The sequence below is a fragment of the Strigops habroptila genome, chromosome 5, assembly GCF_004027225.2.
Source record: "Strigops habroptila isolate Jane chromosome 5, bStrHab1.2.pri, whole genome shotgun sequence".
NCBI lineage: Eukaryota > Metazoa > Chordata > Aves > Psittaciformes > Psittacidae > Strigops > Strigops habroptila.
This window is the reverse complement of record NC_044281.2, coordinates 57969822-57992749: the sequence shown is the minus strand read 5'-3', so window position 1 is coordinate 57992749 and position 22928 is coordinate 57969822. Positions and strand designations below refer to the sequence as shown.

Sequence of the window (22928 nt, the reverse complement as noted above, 5' to 3'; positions counted from 1 at the left end):
GAGAAAAATCTTAGTTATATTGCCATGCTCTGGTTTTCCTCATTGTATTGCTGCCTTATGTAGTTGTAGGAAGAGCTGTGCTTTGAGGAATGACTAAGATCATATGTAATGAAGGCTGTTCACCGAGGAGGGTTCCTCCTTGAGTTGTTGCAAGATTTAGAAGATGTATAGCAAGTGAGACCTGAGATACCTTCACAGTGAAGACACAAAAATGTCCCTAGAGAATAAGATTCTGTCCTTGCTGGTGGCACAGCAAGATGCCAGGCAGATTGTGTTAATCAGAAAGGTTCACATGTATTGTTGTATTCAGTTTTTTTGGTACTTGATTTGAAATGATAGTAGTGTGATTTGCAGCCATGATTAAAACTCACATGCCATAGTGACTGAAATCAGTGAGTTTTGCTGAATGGAAGATGCTGTCAATTGTGATGGTTATATTGAAGAAAAGCAAAGTTTCTTATCACCTGAAGACAGATATTAAAACTGGCTGTAGAAATGGAGAGTGAGTTTATTTCTCTGGCTTATTTACCAAAATAGTCTCTCAATCAGTCACTGACACAGAACTGGAAGATAAAAAGGATATCCTGAAAAGGATAGAGCTGCTTTCTGGAGTTTAAGGATGTGCTTTCTTCTGTATGTTCTCAAAAGCAAAATCTGACAGATGATTTATATGTAATTGCTCTCATACATTAATTAAAATGCTCCACTTGCTTGCAATACTCAGTTTCTGCTGGAAGTCTGCCCCCCCCCCCCCCCCCCCTTTATTTTTGCTTAAAGAATATTGGTCATAGATGATAAGTGGTTTGGGATAGGTTTACTTTGTTAGTGAACGGTTACTCTTAAAATGAATTGATTCGTCACTGGTTGTACCTCAATGTTCCATTCTTAGAGTTGTGAAAATTGCAGGAATTGCCAGTATCAGTAGTGCTGGTAAGATTAAGTTTGCTTACTGTGTACAATTAGCCCTTTGGTTTAACTTGTGATCTTGAATTCTGTAACAAGGAAGAGAGAGATACTGTATTCTTTTAAGGTGTATGCTGTGAACTGTCTGTGACACACAAAAAAGAGTTTTCCATCTGTGGGATCTAGAATAAGGGACATGTAGTTACATTTGTAGTGGGGAATAGTTTACATTGTAACTCGTTTAGCTCTTCTCAAATATTTTGACTTGCTCAAAATCAGTCCTAAGTTTGGAGTAAAACTAACACTGATGCCACTCATGACAGCTTCAGCAGGCAGCCTCCTAATGACAACAGCAGCTGCTGAGCGGAGAGCACCACGGAGATTTTTAGGAGAAATAGAAGCACCTAAATCTGATTATGACACTCACTGTAATGCATCCTTCATGGGAATGTATAGATTGAAATTTCGTGCACCTGTCTTCTTTGGGAAGCCTTTTATGGGGCTACTCAGTTCACATATGGTAATTAACAAAAAAAGTTACAAACATCACAGAAGTGTTTTTACCCTGTGGGTATGATAATGTTAATATGCTGAGTAAGCCTTCTATGTTTTTCTGATGTGAGTAGCATTAATCAGTTTGTATAGCATATAGCTTACTTAATGCTAAGGAATTTGTTATTTTTAAGTGTTGTGATGCTCTGAGGCTTCCCATCACAATGGTGGTAATAAATTTCTGAGATGCCAGAGTGATTTGGAGGCAGCGATGCGGTTATTTGTAGCCCAGTGAACTGTGTCTATTACTTTTTAACATACCTTCATAAGAAAATCTGCTCTTGGATAAGAGTGGAGGAGTATGAGTAGTTGATTTCTAGCCAGTATGTTCTGTTGCAAAATTGGCAACACTAAAACATTTTGCAAGGTGTCACTATGGCATCTGTCCACAAGTTTCAGGTGTTGTGACCCTTCCTCAATTTAAAATGTGTTTGTTTCATAATGGTTTTAGTTTGGTTTGTTGTTTTGTTTTGTTGTTTCTTGGAATCACGAACAGGTCTTAAAAAGCATTATTTTTATTATAAAGCATTATTTATATTATAAAATGACTTTCAAGGCAGGTTTGCTTGATGTGTCAGCAAAATCATTCTTCAGTTAGGTCAAGAAATGACTGTCAGAGTGCTTCGGCTGTTGCTGAGCAATAACAGATACAGGAAATGAAAAAAATTCTGTAAAACTTGAATTAGGTGAAGAAAGAGATCTTGTTGAGGAAAGTAGGTGCTTTTCTGTTTGAGGCCAATTACAGTCTTATCTTTTTCGTGTACTTGAAGTGGAGTGGGCTCATGAAGGGTTAGCCAATAGAGGCTCTTGATACCATTTGGAAAGAAGAGGTTCATTCAAAGCAGGAAACTTGTATTTAAGTGCCTTGGAACTCTCTAAATATGCTTATCGCTCGCTATCAGCTGCAAAGGAAGTATAGAGAGATTAGCTTTCCTAGACTACAGTTACTCTTTGTGAATATTGCTGTAAGTGTTAAGATACTTATCTCAAAAGCATAATTTTGCTATATACTCATCTTGAAGTAAATTATCTGCTACTTTGCATTTTTATGAGAACAATCCTTAAAAAGCATCCTTGCATTTTCAAACCTTCCAGCACGTTTTAACTTTTTCAAGTAGAGATCATTGTTCATCAAGCTGATAAATGTTCTATGAATGTGTCAAACTACTCTTTATGGAACAGCAGGAACCAAAGATTTAATCTGAGTAGGATGAAGATTTACTTTTGTCACTGGGCATGTTGGATCTTTCAGTTCATTCTGAAGTCTGTTTCTCAAAGTACTTTGAGAGATGGGCTGCATTTCTGGTGCTGGAACTGACAGTACTGCTTTTCGAGGTTTTACCCTTCCTGTAACTGTGAGGACACTATCCATAATTAGAAGTTGTATTTTATGCAAGTTTGGTTTTCTTTTTTCTTTTTTTTTCTTTTTTAATTAAACTCTGGCAGGAGTACAGCTGGTAACCATTCTTTTAAAATAATAAACAAGTACCAAATCATATCCGTAGCTGTACGGATGAGGTAAGTCTGCATGGCCTTGTGTGCTAAATTAGGCATAAATTCACTTTTTTTTTTGCTTACCAGGAGGATTTTGAAAGTCTTCAGTATAAGAAATTTCAAGTCTGCACGTTGTAGAGATACCCGATACTTTCTGTAACAACAGTAAAGGTACTGATGCTTCAGCCATCCCATACTTGTTGTCTGCAGTCTTTCTGATATTCTGCACTGAACAGCGTATCTGTAGGTTGTGTACAGAAGCAAGATGGCTTCTGCATACACTGCATTTTTATGCAGGTGAGGATTGCATTATCCCTCTAATTTTGTATTGCACTTATGTTAGATGATTATATGTTGTGATTTAATAATTCTTCTGAACTGTCTTTTGCTAGGACTGTCCTATCTTGCAGCTGCCACTTTTTTTCCAATTTCCTAAATGATTGTCTTTATATCAAAATGCATTTAATGCAAAACCATTATTAAACAAACATAATAAACCACAATATTTAGACTTATATAAAATGCATCTTCTAATTATGGGTGTTGCCCTTCCAGTTGCAGGGAGGATAAAAGTTCAAAAAACAGTCCTGTCAGTTTTAGCACCATAAATGCAGCTCATCTCTTTTTAAAAATAATTAAACACAATAACAATTAAAATTAAATGGGGGGAAATCACAGTAAATTATTAGATTTATTAAAAATATTAAATAAATATTAAAATATTAAAAATATAAATATTATGTTATTTTTAAATATTATTTATATAAATATTAAAAATATTTAACCGTGTGTGTATATATATATGCAAAATGTATAAATACATTTTGTTGGACTTTTAAACATGATTCAGGCTATTCAGGCTATTAAGATGTACTTTGTGTATCTTATTGTGCCTACTTTATCATTGCTGGTCTGTAGGGGGTTGCACTAGGAATCGTGTTCATTAATGTTTTCTGCTAAATAGGAGTATGGATCTCAAAATATTTCATTTTAGTCCATCAACTGAGTTTCTTATTAGTTGAGACTTGAAAGGAAATAATTAAAATTTCGTGTGATGTTTAGCCAGATATGTTGGAAAAACCTAAGTAAGGTAATAACTGTAGTTAGTTCTGTTAACTGATCTGTAATCATTTCAAGAAGCCATATTTTGCTTGGCAGTAATAATAATCCTTGAAATCAAGGCATTTACTGTGTTTTTGCTTTTAATTCCGAGGCAGAAGCCAAGCTAATTATTACATTCTTTTACTCTCAGTTGATGTGAAGATAAATAATGGCAGCTCTTAGACCCTTTCCGTTATCCTTCTAAATTATTTATACAATATTTAGAATCCACTGGAATCTTCTTGTTTTCCAGGTATTTCCAAATATTTGCAAGAATGGTCTAGAAAACTGAACCACTAATCTTGTGAAGAGTTGTAGTTAGACTCTTGTAAGTCCCTGGATCTTTAATTTAAAATGTTTGATCTGAAGTATATTACAGCTAGTGCGTTGTATCTTTTTGCTGTTGTGGATGGTGAAATTTCTATTCCAGTACCACTGTGCTGTGGTTTGGATATATCCTCTTGAGGTTGTTTCTCCCCCCCCCCCCCCCCCCCAAACCAGAACAAAAACTGGATGCTGGCTATTTCTTCCTGTTTTTTATCACCACTTGCTATTTCATCATCTAAATTCAGTAAAACACATGTATTTGAGTGGTTCCCTCCCCCCTTAATATATTTTTATTAAATTAAAAAAGAAAGTCTATTAACTTTGGGTAAATTGGGTGCTATTAATTTATGAAGCACATTATGTTAATATAGGTAGTTGTCTCGGTACTCTGTGCTTAAGGTTGTTTGGTCTCTGTACAATAGGTCAAAATAGCTCAGGCTTCTGCAGAAACTGGTTTAATTACAAGAGAGAGAAATTCAGGGCAAAGTTTAGAAGCATCCTGACTAAGCTACGTACAATCAGACAATCAAAACAAGACAAAATGTTTTGAAAAATAAACCCAAGTACTTTTGCAGGAAACAAACCAGAAATGCCCTTTCTGCAAAGGAGTATTTGATGTGTTTGATACTTACTCTGTCAAGCAGTCATCCTCGCGGTAGAAGGGTTTAGTTCAGCGTTCAGGATAGAATTGTTGAATGGTGGTAACTATGGAAGAGCAAGCTGTGAAGGGGACGAATAAAGGGGAATACAGTTTCTCATGCTGTCTTGAGTCTAGGACAGATAGTCACACCTGAATTACTGCCTTGGTTGTGAGAAATGCTGCTCTGAACTGTGTCTCTTCCTTGCTCTGTGGCATCAGCCTGGGAGAGCTTGATGGGTTCTCCTGTTTTTCCAGTCTTTCCTAGCACAGCAGAACTAGGTGGACCTTCTCAGTGTGTCCTGTCCAATGCAATTAATCTCACTATAGGAATTAATTAAGAGGAGAAGAAAGTGCTTCAGAAGATAAGGGGGCACGTGACAGACGAAGACCTAAAGAGGAAAATATCACTGCTCTGTGGCTCTGTGGCTCATAACCTTAATGGCATGCTGGTGATACACAAGATCCCTCCCTGCCAGCTTTTGGACCTTGATTCCTTGAGGTGTGCAGAGAAGGCTGGAAGCTTAACAGCTTTTCTTCTAAGCAACTTTTATCCAATAATTCCCCTCTGACATCTTTTCATTTTAAAAGATCCCACGGTACTGTGACAAGAATGTTTCTGTTATTTTTTTCACCAGTTAAACTTAATTTCTAATGTTCCAAATTTGACACACGGACTCCTTTTTTTTGTTTTGTCTGCCAAATATTACTTTCATTTATCAATGTGTCATTGGCTTTTGATTTGGATTGATTTAATCTTTCTTCCCCTTTTCTGCTTTCCCTGTGAACACCTTTTCTTGTGTATTTTTACAGTATGTTAAAGATCTGATTTTTTCTAAAACTGAACTCACATCTGATGTGTTATTGTTAGACTCCAATTATTACAGACCTTTCTGTTATCTGCTTAAATATTTTTGTTATTGTTCTTTGCTTCTCTTTTTTTTCTCTCCTTAATGAATTTGCGTTATTGCCACTGCTTTCATTGTCTTTGAAAAGGGTGGCTTTTTGTCCAGTGTTCATTTGTGTGTGCGTCCATATGAAATTCTCTCTCTTACTCTTGTTTCTATGGAGTTACCTTCTTTTAGGTATCCACTAATGTCTTGTAACAAGACTGAATTTTCTTCTATGCTTGCCACGCTATGTAAGTTCCTGTCATTTATGCCAGCAATTGCTTTGAGCTACGAAAAGGTCTGCTATAGAAGCCCAGATTTAGGTATTATTTGCAAGTAAATATAGTGTCTTGTTCACAGACACTATTTTTACTTGATTTTTTTTTTTTTTTTTAAATTTAAAAATCAGTGAGCAGTGCTGCACATTATTTTAGTTAAAGGTTAAGTAGGTGTACTTGACTAGGTGATCACTTGAGGTTTTGTTAGCCTTGCTTACTGTGATTTATAAGAGGTTGGTTGTTTACAAGTAACATTTTAGAGGTAAAACCATTTTTTCCTGACTCATTCTTCTTGCTATGAAATAATTTTTTACAGTCTTACTTTATATTCTGATTACCCATTCTACAGTCTAAAAAATTACCTGTGAACACTCACTCTTAATATTTAGCTGGCTCTTTGTATCATCTACTTTTTTATAGATGGACATGTCTCTGAATAGCAATGCTAGCGAATTTTATTTTGGTTTTTGTTATTTTGGTTTAACTTGCTTATGCCTATTATAGCATAATCTCCAATTTAATCTTCACCTGAGATTGGAATAATTATAGGGCATCTTTCTTCTTCTGAGTTCACGTTGTGTCATTTTGCTTTGGTGCAAGAATGGGGAACTGTCTGTCCTTGGACTCATCTACTTTAGTGAAGATTTGTAGGGAAGTGATATCCTTGAGATTCCTGCTCTGCTACTGGAACAGGTTTGGACTCCAAGGGTGTAAGGCACCTTTCTGTATTGATGAAGTGTTACTGTACAAGTCTGAATTCCTTACGAAATCAGACTAAGATAGATTGCTTGCTTCACTGTATTTGTTTTCTCATTTTTTAACATAGCATAGGCTTATGTTCTTAAGTGCTTATATGTTACCTTTATTGTTCTCATATGATTAGTTTATGGCTCTTATTGTAGCCATAGCTAAATTTACTCTTTAAGAATTGTACTTATGTTATGAAATTGGATGCCATAGAGACCATTTAATTTCTGCACACTGTATGTCTCCATATTCCACAGAACTAAAACACCCTTTCTAGCTCACTTGATAAATATTCACCTCATAGGGTATCTGCTTGCTGTCTTCCTCTATTGTGTGAGGGTAAAGCTTTCTTCTTTTATTTTTTTTGTCTAGCCTACAAGTTTTCTGACTGTGACGAAGTCAGTCATGAGAGATGGTGGAACATTTATGCTGGTGTTGTATACTTTCATGTCTCAGTAACTGAGAGGCAGCTTAACCCTGTTGTGTTTATTACAGGAAAAGTGTATGCATATGAACAATTAGCACAGAGTGTCTGAACAGCTGGATTGTCGTCTGCATGACTTATTTACCTTCAGGCTTTTTTCATTTGCCATGGGAAAGCTAAAAACAATTTCCAAGAATCACCTGGATATTTTCTTCCCTCAGCGGCTTTCACACATTCTGAAAGACTTCCAGGCTTTGTGGAAGGAGGCTGATGGAAAGTGAATCATGAATATAAATCAACATCTCTCCACCCTTATATCCAAAATGCTGTTGCTAGGATATTCTTTGTTTGCTACTCTTATCACATCATCACCTTTTTGAAATTCACTCTCTGTCATCCTTTCTTTAATTACATTCAAATTCAAGCTGCTTGTGTCTCTGCAAGACCTTGACATAATCTTATTCTACCTTTGCATCTGCTCTTGTGTTTTGCTGCCTTTGCTTCTCCTGAGTCTTTCTCTGAGTTCCAGCTTTCTCTGTTTTGCTTCCTTTTTGTCCTGGATTGTCATCTACTTTGTATGTGTGTTTTGCTAATGCTTCTTTGTAACCATAGATTAGGGTATGCTTTTTTTCCCTTTCTACTGAATGAATATTTTTTTGGTTAAAGAAAAAAATGATTATTTTTGTCAGCTTTTGTTTTAGCTCTCTCCCCACCACCACCCTGTTGTTACAGTCCATTGCAAAAATGAGCAGTTAAAACCCGAATCGTTTTAATGTTGTTAGCTTGTTTCTGGAATCACACTAAATGCTAACAAAAAGCGAAAAGTTTGTTAAGAAGTTTAGTTGGTGATTAATTATGCTTTGTTTGGATAGAAAGAATTTTGATCAAAAGGGATGATAAAGTGAGAAGTCCCTGAATTATAGAGAGAAATGTAATTGCAATTTTTCTAGGTTTTCGTTCTCTCTTTTTTTTTTCTTTTTTTTGAATAAGAAAGAAGTGGAAGGGACAAGAAATAGATGCTCACTCATTAGTTTATGTTCTTCTAATGAGAGATGCCACAGATTAATAATGAAGAATGAATTCTTGTAGCTAGAGGAACTTGCAGAAGATGTTTCCTGAGATGTTTCTTCTTCAGCTTGCCTGCCCTTTGTGACCCCTGTAGCTCAAATATCTTGAGCTTCCACGAATGGTTATTTCAGCTAGGTTGGGGAAGACCATCTGGGATATTTTTGTTTGGAGATACAACTTGGTTTAGTTTTCTTAAAGTGTGGCAGAAGTTTTAAAATGTCTTACAGAACTTTTGTATTCTTCTGAAATGCTTACAAGGAAGTGTTACAGAGGTAATTAATCTGAAGTCATGAAACGCATTTTTATGTTTAATGTATTAACACAGCTCATTAAATCAGGCATTTTATAAAATGACACCAGCTCACATTTTAAGACAGTTGGATCAAATACAGAATTAAATACATGTTTTATAAGCACTTTAGTGAATAATTCTTTGAAAGATCCTCCAAGACTACTGCTGATACAAAAATGGCATAGGAAATAACTGAATATGTGTTCTGTTTTACCTTTTTGACTCTTGGGGATGCAAAACATGCAAAGAATCAGACGTGGGGAAAAACATTAGTGGTATTTAAGGCTATAAAGGTAATCCCAGTTCGCAAAGTAAAGTCAGATTTCCTGGAAGCTTGTGTGAGAGCAAGACCCAAAGATTCTGTACTTACTTTGAGTGGCTACTATAATTTAGCAAATAAAAGAAAAATCAGCCCGTTTTCCTCTCTGAAGATTAGTACCAATCCATTTCTTTTTTTTTTTTTTTTCTCCTTAGTTCATTTATTTATTGTTTTAATTGATATTTCTGTATCCTGCTGTGGTGGCATCAAGAAGCTGGAGACCATGTTAGTGGCAAAAGTTGGGGTTGTGTCTTGAGACCGTGTGCAGCCCAGGCCAGATATACTAAACTCACTCTTGCAGGCTTTAATACTTTACAAAGCATTAGAGGGGAGTTTCTTTCCAGCAATACTTGGAAGCTATTTCAGGTACTGTTTTGAGGCGCTTGATGGACTTGGGAGTATGTAAGTTGGAATATGCTTGAATCATATTTTCAGCTTTTAGTTCTAATGTGCTCTCTTGTGTGCTTTCTCAACTGAACCGATTTCTGATTGCAGCGTGAGACCTCTGGATCTTCTTTGAAAGCCTGATCTCTTATTATAGAGCTTGAAATACTCAATAGTAGATGAGTCCTGATATGTAGCTAAAAAGCAGTATATAGGAAAGACCTTTATATGCCTCTCAAGTCAAAATTTCTTTCTGAAAAATATGCCACAAGTACTTGAAGCTTTCTAGTTCCACTGATGAATGAATATTGCTTGAAAAGGCTGCTTTCATGAAATGACTGTGTAAGAGAGATGGTGCCAGAAACTCTTAGATGCCTAAATGGAGATCCTCAGAAATCCTTTGGAAAATTATAATTAATTTATTGTTAGCTAGAAAATTGGCAGAATATTAAAGCAAGGAAGCCTGGCTGAATGGTGCTGAAAAAGCTGCTGCCGCCCCTCCGTTCTCAGCGTGTGCTCCCACAGGTGGTCCTGTGCTGGCATCATGGGTCATTTGACACTGGCAAGGAGCTAAACCATGAGAAAACAAAACAAGGGTCATTCTGTTGGTCTAGCTTCTTGAATGAACTTGCAGGGAAATCGTGTGTGTCCTGGGTTCAGCTGTGGCAGTCATTTTTCTCCTTCTTAGTACCATGACAATGCATTATCAGAGCAGGGTAGATTTTTCAGCTCTGAGTCAGAAGGATGAATGGTCCACTGCAGCCAAGAAGAGGTGAGAGGGGAATAGACTCTCCCTACGTGATTACAGTGACTACTTAAGAAATTAGAGAGTTATCTTCTATGATCTTGCATTAAAAATTCTGGATTATTCCTGTGGTAGCCTGTATTACAACAAACCTCATTGTCTATTTAGGGATATGTCTTTAGTTTTTTTGCTCTTAAGCTCTGTAATAGCATCTCATTGAAAGATCAGTTTAATTGGTCCTTAATTATTGGGGTTTTTTAATTGGCTGATGTTCAAGATATTGTGGTAGACACGGTTCGTTCATAAATGTGTCCCCTGTGTTCCTGATTTTCTGGATAACTTCTATATTGTATATTAAAAGTTAATACCTATTGTCTTCCAGAGACATTTGCTTTCAGGGGTGTTGAAATATCTGTGTAATGCTCTTGAATTATCATTAAAAAAACCTTACCAATTGAAGTTTTCTAGTTTATATAATCAGTAGGTATTGATGACTCTTGATTTGTGCTGTGAGTTTCATATATATAAATAAATGAAATATATGTAGTTCTAAACACAGAACTTTACACATCAGATACAGGAACCTGTAGAAGAAGAATTGGTTCTTAATAATCTGGAGTAACGAGTATCCCATGTAGCAGTGTTATGGCTAATTAAGCTATTAATCATCATTTGGGGGTGTAGGTAGAGACTAAATTCAGCTTAAGTCTAGAAGAATATTTAGTTTGGGCTTTGTTGTCTTCTGAAAGTCTGTATATGTTGCTGGTAGCACAGTGAGTCTTTGGAGACAATATCTGTTTTCTCCATATGTGATATCTACATATGTGATCTTATTTGTACTTTATATGTGTTAAACAAATTCAGCTAACAAAACTTAATTCACAACAATATGCATGTTTGATATGTGGGATATTAGAAAAACTGACTGTAAGCAATGAAGAGTTGACTGTTTTACATGGCTTTGACAACTTCAATAACTGTTTTTGGTTTTGCATTTTAGGAAATAAAATAATGCTAATGAAGCAACAGTTTCCCTGAAGTTCAAGTTTTCAGACTCACTGCCATTATGGGTATGTTTTGTGTGTAATGTGTAGGAATAATTTAGTTTGGATACTTTTCATTTCTGTTGAAGACCAGAATCATTAATACCATTCCTAGGAAATATGTGCTTTTGCTGTGTAACCCAATGCAATGCCTACAGGAAAGGCAGTGTTCCACCTTTCAAAATACTTCTGTGTTTTTTCTATTGGAATATAGCACTTTTCCCTCACTATGTGGTAACTTAAAAATTCAAGTATAGGAAATCAAGATTCATGGTGTTAGGGTACTGGACAATATTTAACGTGCTGTTAAAAGGTAATGGCTATTTGGAACAAAACCCCCACAAATTCTATAGTAAGAATTTTATTGTGTTGCCTTGTGTCATTGCAGTGTAAAGCCAGGACTGTGTAGTTGGCCTGTGTTTTTCTGAATACGTAGCACATTCATATTACTTCAAATTTGATGTTGCTTTTTCAAGCTGTACCTGCTTCCTAATGAGTTGACCATTTTGTTATTGTAATCTAACAAATCAAACAACCAAAGCACAGGTTTTGGTATTGCTTTTGTTTACATTATTTTTCCTTAACCTCATGCTTAAAAATCAGGTAGCTGAATCTAGGAATACATCACTATTTAGATTTCTGATATTCTCCAACAATTTGTATGAGAGAAATGACTACTGAGTCACGTTGGATACCCAGCAAACTTTAGATGCTTTGCCACAGTGCTTTGGTTTTCTTTGTATGAAATATGCTGCCTAGCGACCACTGGAAATTCAATCTCCTCCAACCAACTGCTGGAAGAACAGCACTAGAATAGGCTATAACACAATAAAATAGTTTAACTTTTAATTGTGGCAAGATTTGAAGTGTGTTTCAGTGTAAGAAAGGAATAACTTTAAGTTCTGCTATTAAATATTGCTAATTAGACTTGCTTTAGTAGATTTGCATATCTTAGTAGAGTTATGAATAATGACAGCATGAGTGATGATTGAAGTTAATAAATTTCAGACCAGCTTTCTGATCTGTTAGGAATCTATTAAACTAGAACACTAAAACCCCACAATTTCCTGTTGTGAAAAATATATTTGGTTATATTTGAATAATGTGTGAAGGAATTTTCATCATTGCTGAATACCTGGAATGCTTGCTTGCTGAGTTTTATTCAAGTCCATCTTTGAGAAATACTGTTTTTTGTAAATCACAGAGCTTATGAATTCTTCAACAAACACATCGTTTGGGAAGTAGTGTGAAGGCATACAATCAACACCTTTTGTAGATGAATTTTGTTATCCAGTGTTCTAGATGCATGTTGAGTATAGTAGCTTTGCTGTGGCAAGGAATTAATATAAAGTGTATGTGGCAAATTTCTCTTATTGATGGATGTACAGGATTTTTTGCTCCTAAGTGCTCTCCTGTCTAAAGGAGCATCCCAGATCTGGGGCAAACCTTGTCTAGCATAGCCTCAGGCCACCGCAGCTGCAGCAGATCTTACCAGTGGGCAGATGGATGAGCAGAGGCATTCCTGTGTGTCTTTGCTTTATTGTAGTTTCAATTGCTTTTCAAAAGCGAGGGCATTTTTTGTTTTAATTTTATAGTAAATCAGGTCTTCTGTAGATTAATTCAGCATGCTTTTCAAACACCATCTTCATGATACATGTGTGACCAAACACACTGTGGAGATGTAGTCCTAGGAAGCAGCGGAGGACATATAGCTGAAACCCCGCTAAAAGCAGCTTACATGATAGAGGAGTGAAACTTTCTGAGATTGTGTATGGCAGGATTTGTAGCAGTAACTTCTGCAAAGTCTGGGAAAATTGTTGGCTGATTCTTGCACATTTGGTTGTGTTTTTGCTTTTTTTCCTAGATGTTCTGAGTATAATGCTGCTGAGGGTCTCTAGAAATTTAAGCATTATATATGGAGTAAAAGTGATGTTTGGACACAGCTACTCCACAGGCTGGAATGGTGTCTCTGTCTTGTGTTTAGGAAGTGCCTTGTGTTCAGTATGGCCCCTAAGTACGAGAGGATAAAACAGGTTCTTCTATTAGAGGTTAGCTATTCCTGCAAGGAGCAGGGAGGTGGACTCTGTGATCCTTATGAGTACCTTCCAACTTGAGATATTCTATGATTATATGATTTACGATTTTGCATGAACTTGATATCTAAGCTGCGTAGCACTGGGTTCAGTGCTCCTGTTTTCCTAGTGAATTACTCCTGTAAGCCCACCAAAAAAGGCCTACATTTGCAGTCCTGGAAAAGTTCTGTGGTGTTTTGGTTTTTTGTTTGTTGTGTTGGTTTTGGTTGTGTTTTCTTTTTTGTTTTGTTTTATTTGTGGTGAGGTGCTTGTTTTATTTTGTTGGTCAGTTTGGTTTTTGGTTTTGTTTTTTTGGGGGTTTTTGGTTTTGGGGTTTTTTTTTTTTCCTTGTGTTTTTTTTGTGGTTTTGGTTTTGCCTTTGCCTTTTTTTTTATTTATTTAATTACTCTGTGGACTATCGGCACATGCACAGAGGAGGAGCTCTTCTGGGAGTTCGTATATGCTCCCTACGTGCATAACAGTACCTGTTCAGTAAAGAGGAAAATGATTCAAAAGTACTTGTTTTTCTTTTCTTTTATGAATTGGGGATGGCAGAATATGACTTCTAGTTAACATCTGATCCGTGGACATTGAAACAAAGTAAATAAACATTTTTATTTTTTTTCTCCTTACCTGCCCTTCTCTTATTAATGCTGCCTGAAGTTTTACAGAGTTATCAATCTCTGTTATGACTTCAGTTTTTTAAACCTGCCATTTAAGTCTGTTTGCTGATTGAGCTGTTTATTTCCTTAAGCATTGTAATGATAAATAAAATGAAAATGCTTGCAATGTGGCAGTATTTTTTTTGTTTTTTTAATTTGGCAATTATGTATTAAAGTGTAGTATAGACTTGTAGATTTTAGTATAATGTTTGTCTACTTGTGAAATGAGACAGTAATGCATTTCAAATTTAACAGTCATTTACACTTCTCTTATCTGGTCTCATTCTCCAAGCAGATGAGCAGCAAGCTTTGAATTCAATCATGCAGGATTTGGCTGTGCTTCATAAGGCCAGTCGTCCTGTATTGCCCCAGCAAGAAACAGGAAAACCAAAGTCATCTTCACCTAAAAAACAGGTAATCTTCAATACCCTTGCTAACCTATTGAACACGGAATGTCCTGCTGTGACTTGTATAATTATTTTTCTTGCTAGACCAGTGAGCATACCAGGATGAGCTATTAGTCTCCCACATGTACTGCCATTTTCTTTGTTCTGATTCTTAAATTAGCAGCAAAATGAAATGGCGTTTCAGGCCAGATCATAGTGTTTGCTTAAATTAATCCGATCCTGATGAATTGAAGATTATAGGAGTATTTTGACATTATTGCCATTAGATTGCTTAATTGTTGTTGATGTTGTTTGATAGGTACTGGAGTATTTTAAAATACCAAGGTGTTCTGGTATCTCTTATTTGGAATGCTTTGTTAGAATGAATTTTGTAGGTATTAGATTGCCCAGTTGTCAGCTATATCTTAAAAAAAGAATGTCATTGTAGCAGCAGAAACACACTCCTTTACTGCATCTTTGGCCTTGATTTCTTTTTTTTTTTGCTCATATTCTGAAAATGTGAGTTCTTTTCAGCTGTATTTTTATTTCTGCAGATACTGCAGACAGATAGAAAAGTAGTAAATACTTAGCTGATAGGTTTGAATTACTATATAGAGAAATTAGGAGGGAATGTAGATTTTTGACCCAAATTCTAATAGCCCTGTTGAGTTAACTGTATGTTTATTTGATTGGATCCTTAATTGACAATCCAATATTTCATGAAACTTCACTTTTTGCAGTCTTGTTTTAACCTGTTGAAGATCAAAGCCTTTTAATATATTTGGCTCTTAAACTCTCAAAAACCAATGGCTAGATTTTTTTCATTCTGTGCTTTAAAAGCTTTAAGAGTTCAGTATATAACACAATGGTGCTTTGCTCATGTCATATAACTCACTTCTGAGCTATGACTTTAGACAGTGTAGTGACGTGCATATATGATCCAAAGGGATTTAAACATAATACATGTTTAGAAAGTTGGAAGAAAAATAGTTGATCCATTTCTGAGTTTAAATGTGGCGGTCATGAGTGGGAAATACATGTTTGTCATTTAAATTTTTGAATTCTGAATGTAATCACTCGTGAATTGAGTAGTTCTTTTGGAACATGCAACATTGTTATTTGGATATAATCTCTCTGGCTGAATGTGGGGGGTTTTTTCCCTGCAATAGTTAACACAATTTGATTCTTAAAATTGGGGTTTTTTTTTTAAACAATTTTATTTCCATGTAACTTCAGATATTTACAGGTATCTTTGTTACTGGGAGGTTGATTGCATGAATGCTGGCTTACTTACATGTGTGGGTTTCTATGGTAATGCTTATGAAACAAGATATGTTTCTTAAGCCTGGAAGGCTCAGCTCTGAAGCGTACATAAAAACCTGTTATGATAGAACCTACCTGCCTGTTCATGGTAGAGAACTCTTTGGTCATCAGTTCCATGCTGAATTTGAAATAACGAATCTGTTATATTACTAAAATATATTGATAGAAGATAGTGTGTTTACTTACAGAAGCATTTGTTGTACTTCAGAATATATATTTATTTTTTTTTCCTTCTGCACTTTAAGCCTCTATCAGATACCCTCAGCAGAAGTAGCTTGTTAAAATGCTTGCTGTATTGGAAAGGACAGAAATTAATATGGACTGCTTAAGGATTTTCCTTGTGGTGTAGGATTATTGAATGTGATTCATGACCTTCACTAGAAGACGTAGTAAATAACTAATAGTGGTTTCTTTGTCTCTTCTTGCAGAATGATGTCAGAGTCAAATTTGAACATCGAGGTGAAAAAAGGTAAGGTGGTACCACAGGAAACAGTCTTGCCTTTTAACTATTTACAGAATTTTGTTGGGTTCCTGTTATAAAGTTTCAAATAAACTGTGCGAAGTGTTTCAGATATCTGAGTGTATTTGGTTTGAGCTTAAGTCTAATTTTGATATGAACGTAATTTAAGGAGAATTAATCTGTTTAAAATACGGGCTCTAAATATACATAAATGTAGAAATATCTTACTGTAGCTGTGTCGCGTGTAATAGCTTTCATTTGTTTACCCTTCAGATAGATGTTTGTAGCCTAGAACAATTACTTAGATCATTAGCATAGATTTCAAATAAGAGTAGTCCAGCAAATAAATATTTTTGCAACATCACGTGCAGAATAAATGCACTATAATACATTGTTACTGTAACACCCAGAATAAGAAGCCTAGACCTTAAAGCCCAATATTGCATTGTACTTTGGAGGAACCAGTCTGAGAACTGTAATAGGAAAATTTATTTTAGTACTTTAATTTTAGGACTTTAGATTATTTTCATTGATAATTTTGAATAACTGGCTTTTATTTTCATTTTGTGTATGGGAGGTGAATGATGTACATGCTTAAAGTATACAAACATCTCTATATATCTTTGCTGGCTGCTCAAAAGCTTTTGCAGAAGTTGATCTACAATTCTGTGCAGAACTGGTTTGTGGGCAACTCATTTTGTCTGTCTCTTTCTGAAAGCATAAAACCTTCATTCTACCTACAGAGAAGTCGTTATAGAATATGATCTTTGAAAATACTACTGAAAAGGAAATAATATCCTGGTCATTCTATTTTTGAATGGAAATGGTAAATTCCTTAAGATCGCTTCAGAATGAAACCTGTGCTACTTCTGGGCAGTCCCTAGTGCAGTGTGCAATAGATCACTGGATATCCATGCGGATTATAGTATGTGCTCTCTCTTTACCTGGGGTAGTAAAATAGCATTAAGTTCCCTAGGTATTAACATTCATCAGCTTCTTTCTATCACTTTTGTGAACATAACATCTAACAGTGCATTGGTAGTGGTTGAGTGCTATAAGTAACTTGAAGGAAATAAGTCTTTTCAAAAGCTTTGAAAGTTGAGGACTCTTTTATCTAGTAATTCTTGTGAAATAAGCGGAAGCATGAGTATAAACCAAAGAAGTGTTACTCACTGCCAGTCTGCACAGACAGTACATTCTTGCAGTTTGTTAATTCACTTTCACAGTGGACTAAATTAATCGATTCAGTATAAATGCAAGCATAAAGTAAGTGTGTAGAAAGATACCTTTCCCAGGCTTTTATGCTGATGGGCTTAGCTGTGGTTTGGACCATCCCAAGTAATTTGAGCCTGGTTGCCGAGGGGTACTGGGCACCCAGGTTCATTGCTCAGCATGCTTTGTAATACACTGTTGCCTGAACATATAGATCTAAAGATAAAATAATGAAATTATGCAAGAGAAGTAAGTTATGCAATGGCTTTCTTACTGGTTTTAAAAAGGGAAGTGGAAGAGAGAAGTGATTCTAGAATTTCTTTTAGTAGTGAAGATGGCACTCTGTACCAAGGAGTGTGAGGTGTGATGGGCAGAGCTCCCGGCATGCTAAACAAATTGTTAACTGCAGTGAGAACTGGTGTTGTTTTGGGGTTTAAGGTTTTTGTGGGGGTATTTTGGTTTTGGGTTTGTTTTTGTGTTTGGTGGTGTTTTTTGGGGTTGTTTTTTGGGGGGGTGTTTTTTGTCTTGGGGATTTGTGGGGATTTGGTTTTAGTTTCATTTTTGTTTTTCAAAATTATAATTTTGAAAAAAATACTGTTTTTAATTGCAAGTGGCCTGGCTTCTAGTTTCATTGCAGGGAGAAATATTGTTCCCTAACCAGTGTACTACCTGAAACACTGATAAAAGCTTTTCTTCTTCACAAAATTGGAGTGCTGTTTCTTTTTTGAATGTACCTCACTAGGTTAGTCACTTCTAAAAATGTTTTTTCTTTAGTGATGGTGTGTCTCAAATAATACAGTAGTTTTCTATAGTAAAATGCCAATTACAGGCTTTTTGGTTATTTGTTTTATGAGACATTGAGTTAAAAGAAAATCTGAGTTGTTGACTTACGACTGCCCCATACTTACATGGTACGAATGTAACTTGAACATTCTTGAACACACTTGAAGCACAGATAGTGATGGACTCAGAAGTTCAAGCATGTAATTCATTATGGTAAAAATGGTGACATTTAATTACCTTTCTCAGATAAGATAGTCTTTTGAATTTCCCAAAAATGGGGACTGTAGGAGTAATTATTTTCTGATGCTTAGGCTTCTCTACCTATGGTACTCATTGCCTTAGTTTTCTGAAGCAGAAAATTTTAGACGTTTCTAAGAATTTGCCTCTGGAATGGAGGCATGCAAAGCATTGAAAAGAAAGCATGCAAAGAAAGAAGCCATTTTCAAGTAAGTAAAATAATCATAATGAGATCTAATTTTATGTGTGATTATCCCTTATAACTTTCTCACTGCTTTTCTCTCCTTCTTAAAATAACTCAAAATATGGAGGTCAGTGAATAAAGCATAGCCTCTTATGGTCTTCCTAGTAATAAATTTAATTTTGAGATCATTCTTGAGTAATGAGTTGCCAGATTTTCATAAGTAATAGACAAAAATTCTTTACAACTTAAATTGTGTTTCAGGATCCTGCAATTACCCAGGCCTGTTAAACTTGAAGATCTTGCAGCTAAAGCTAAAGTTGCTTTTGGACAGACTATGGATTTACATTACAGCAATAATGAGGTAATATTCTGTGTCTTGTAAATTCTCAGCAACTTGTACATTGATTATTTTAAGGCTGAAATTTGTTCTCATAACAGGGAGAACTGCTCCTATGACAAAACCCCAGATTCCCAATGTGTGTGTTCTCAAATATGTAAGGCTTGTCTAAGTTAGGATCAACAGGAGATGCATGAAATGTTTTATGAGAAGAGTCATATCTTAATGAATTGTCTCAGGCTTGATTGGGAATGAATAAATTGCCTTCCTGCTCTGCCACAGTCCTGTTTCATACCTTTACCTCTTTGAGGTTTGTCATGTTTGTAAATTTGAAATAACATTTATCCTTTCTCGTACATTTTTTCTTTTTTCTTTAAGGATTAATCTTGTTCAGTAATTGCTAGAATGCTGCATTTAGTAATGTTTAGATTGGAGAACTAGGCTTAACTGTTGCTCCTCTGAAAGTAGCTGGTTCACAAATATTTCTTGGCAACAGTTCCAGTGCCATCAAGCCACTTATGCCTGATCAATATTACTTCCAGCTTTCCTTTAAAAGTAGAGATGGAATTAATAATAGGAAATGCATTTGCAGACACAGGATCCATTCTTAGGAGTTACTTCTGGCTTTTGCCTTGAGTCAGCAAAGTATATGGAGGATTATGTGTGCTTGGTTACGCACAACGTAATTGCTGCATCTAATCTGCATCTTTGCAGAAGAAAATGCCTGTAGTTGCTGTTTGTTGGTTACTTGCTTCCTTACCAGGCACTTCTGTGAAACTGATCCTCAAAATGAAAAATTCCAACAGAAGGCTTTTGGAGATTAGGGAGGTCAGAAGAAATGGCCGATCATGATACTTTAGCCTTAACTCCTTCCTCTGACAACTTTTCAGGCATTTGAGCAGGTTTTCTGCTTGTCAACTTCTACACTACTTGGCAAATAATCCCATAACCCTTCAGAAATGTGATGCTAATTACCTGTCATTAGCATTAAAACTGCAACTTAAAATGGAGAGTGTACTCATGTTATCAAGACCTTCCCCCATTCCCATTTCTTTTTGTATAAAAATACCGTGTTTCAACTGATGTTGTATTTGAGCGACATTGACCGAGACTACTACAAGTAGAATACATTTTTTAAAACTACCTATATTGCCTTGTTCTTTTGTTACAAGCAGAAGTTGTAACTTGCACTCCTGAAACATAAGCCAAATTTTAATTGTTACAGAACTCAAGTGCGCTTTAATGGCATAACATTTTCTGTTCAAAAGATACATGTATGCCAAGTTAATTCTAATTAATTACATCCAAGTAAGATTCTCATGAGGACTACAATTGTTCCATGTGGATCACATCGTGCTTGATACACTTCCTTAACAGATTCTGTTTTTTCAATTGAGAAATTCACAGTGATGCAACTTCAAACCTGTATAGTTGGAATACTGTGAGATGCAAAAATGTACTTTATGCTCTGTAAAATAGATCTTTATTTATTTTAGAGCCTTGCATTAATTTAGGCAATGGCAAATACATTGACACTGTTGCACGTGTTTCTCTGAAACTTGTAGGATATTAAGTTGTGCATATGTAAAATGCTTGTTCTTTCATTGTAAATGCTTGTTCAACCATGCTGTACTATTGAACGAAGAGTTAAAGCTGAACTTCAGATATTTTGGTGCTAACTTGGGGCATCATTTAATACATTTCAAGTTCTTTTGAATGAAAGGAAAGATAGTGTAAGTTTATTAGTTTCTCTGCACTTGACTTCCTCATTTTTTATTTTTTTTTTTTCTTGTATCCTGTTTAAGACTTTTTTTTTTCCATTTTTGTAGCTTGTAATTCCATTAACCACACAGGATGACCTGGACAAAGCTGTTGAACTGCTCGACCGTAGCGTTCATATGAAGAGTCTCAAGATATTGCTTGTAATACATGGAAATACACAGGTACCAGTTGATGTGCTAAATGTCTTTTTCCTCAGTTTTCATATTAAAGTGTAATTTGTATCTTCAAGATGACGTTTTTCTAATGGAATATATTATTGATTGCTTCTTCAGTTCACTTTAAGTATCTATTAGTGTTTTGTATTGACTCAGTTTTAACGTTTTCCTAGATCCTGGTCCTCTCCCTTTGTCTGCCTTCCCTACAATGGTAGAAAAGTGTTTCTTAATAGGATGATGATGTGATAGAAATTTGAGAAGCACATGGAATTTAAATAACTGTAGTTATTTCAAATTGTTCTTTAAATCCTGTGTTGTTGACGTGGCAAGTTAAATGTTTGTTGTAGCAGACAGTAGTAGTGGACTATGGGCTAAATACTGAGTTATTTTGGTATTATCTAATATATCATGGCCATACTATTGATAGGATCTGTATACTAGTACCTTGTGAAAATGATTTTTAAATATTAAGAATGAGCTACTAAAGATTAATTTTGATATAAATTGGCAAGCTGATTTTTGACTGCTTGAAAAAAGGAATTTGCTGCACAAAGCCTATAAAGTTTGTGAAGTATTTTCATTGTTAGGAGTATGAAGTAATAACTGCAGGTTGTAATATGTATGCATTTTCAGTCACCCAGTGTAAATAATGTTGAACCCTTGCCATCACTGGAAGATTTAGACAATACAGTGTTTGTGACAGACAGAAAAAGGCGATTGTCTGTAATAGGTAAGCTACGTATTTCAATATCTGTAATTGTAAAACCTTTTCTTTTGTAATACTCTCTTTATTAAGATCCTGTTATCAACACAAACTATTTGAATTTCTCTTACTCATCAGTGACTCTAATATATAGTTTGTACTTGGAGAAGTGGATTTTGAATTTTTAGTCAAAGGTGGTTTAAATATATATATATTTATCACAAGGAAATGAATCTATGTAGAATTATTTAAGGCAACTGATGGGTATCCTAAAAAGTTGATGTTAGTACTCCCTTTTATTTTCAGGTACAGGAATGAGTTACTGAAAAAGTCTGTTAGTTTATATGGCAATGAATTTCCTCAGTCAAGTTAGGACTCAAGTATTTTTTTCATCTTAATGTGTGAACATTTGTTTCAAATACTTTTTTTGGCATTGATATAGCCTTTTTGTTTATTCATGTTTTAAAGTTGGTGTGGTATTAACTTCCAAATTTAATTATAAAACTGGAGAGTTTAATGAATAATTTTCAGACCATTTATTATGCATTTATTATGAAGCCTTCATGTTCTTGCAGACATAATATTCTACATAGAAAAACTGAAATTCTCAAGAGCTGGAAACAATGAGTTGACACGGGTGAAAGGGTTTGAATTTTTACTTTGTTTCTAAAGAAGAAATGTACGCAGCTAGATGTGGGGGGAAATTATTTTTCTGTTCCTATAGAACCAATATTCTTTTTAATGCCGTTAAGGCAACCCTGCCCCATACTTTTCGTAATTCCTGGATTACAGATTTTAAATGCCATATGTAAGTATTGCATAGGCATTTGGGAAATTTCTAAAGCAAGCGATGAACCAGGCAGGCTCAGTGCCTACGAAGCATTTGAATAAAGCCCCTGAATTCTGGGTTACTGAAGAGACTCTAACTAGCCCTTTTCTTTCAAAAGGTTCTAATACTCGTGATAGGAGTTCACCTCCCCCAGGATACATTCCAGATGAGCTGCATCAGGTGGCCCGAAATGGGTCCTTCACCAGTATCAACAGTGAGGGTGAATTCATTCCAGAAAGTATGGATCAGGTACGCATGTGATTTATTAAAACAGAAGTTTTTGTTAGGTTGATTTATGAAATACTGCTATTCAAGAAGGGTATGGAATTGTTAGAAACAGCAGCTAAGAAATTACAACCCTGGAACATAATCTGTGAGAAGAGGTTAAAATAATGAGTCTTGTAGAACCTGTTTTTAACTCTGTCTCTTCAATTATTTAAATATGTTGATACAAGGAGAAAGATAATATTCTTAATTTCCATGATAGTTGAGTGAGGTAATGATAGAAATTACAGCAAGAGATGTCTACATTAGAAAACACAACCCCCTTTATTATAATGAGAAGTATATGTAAGCAAGACAAGTTTTACAACTTTCCC

At 35.4% G+C, this 22928-nt stretch overlaps 1 protein-coding gene across 6 annotated transcripts in view; it reads left to right on the top strand.

Annotated features, from left to right (window-relative positions):
• The window catches only part of MAP3K2 (mitogen-activated protein kinase kinase kinase 2), a 55803-nt gene that overhangs the window by 9179 nt on the left and 23696 nt on the right, over positions 1–22928 (top strand). For 2 of the 6 annotated variants that reach the window (XM_030485908.1, XM_030485905.1), the window contains exons 2-9: positions 11162–11231; positions 14234–14352; positions 16076–16116; positions 18256–18315; positions 18785–18884; positions 20690–20803; positions 21431–21527; positions 22448–22578. In XM_030485908.1, coding sequence (XP_030341768.1) covers positions 11228–11231; positions 14234–14352; positions 16076–16116; positions 18256–18315; positions 18785–18884; positions 20690–20803; positions 21431–21527; positions 22448–22578 — 666 coding nt within the window. In that variant the 5' untranslated portion in view covers positions 11162–11227. Of the gene's footprint in view, positions 1–2005; positions 3247–11161; positions 11232–14233; positions 14353–16075; positions 16117–18255; positions 18316–18784; positions 18885–20689; positions 20804–21430; positions 21528–22447; positions 22579–22928 lie in introns of those variants that run through there. The other 4 variants (XM_030485910.1, XM_030485909.1, XM_030485907.1 and 1 more) reach the window with 3 other exon arrangements.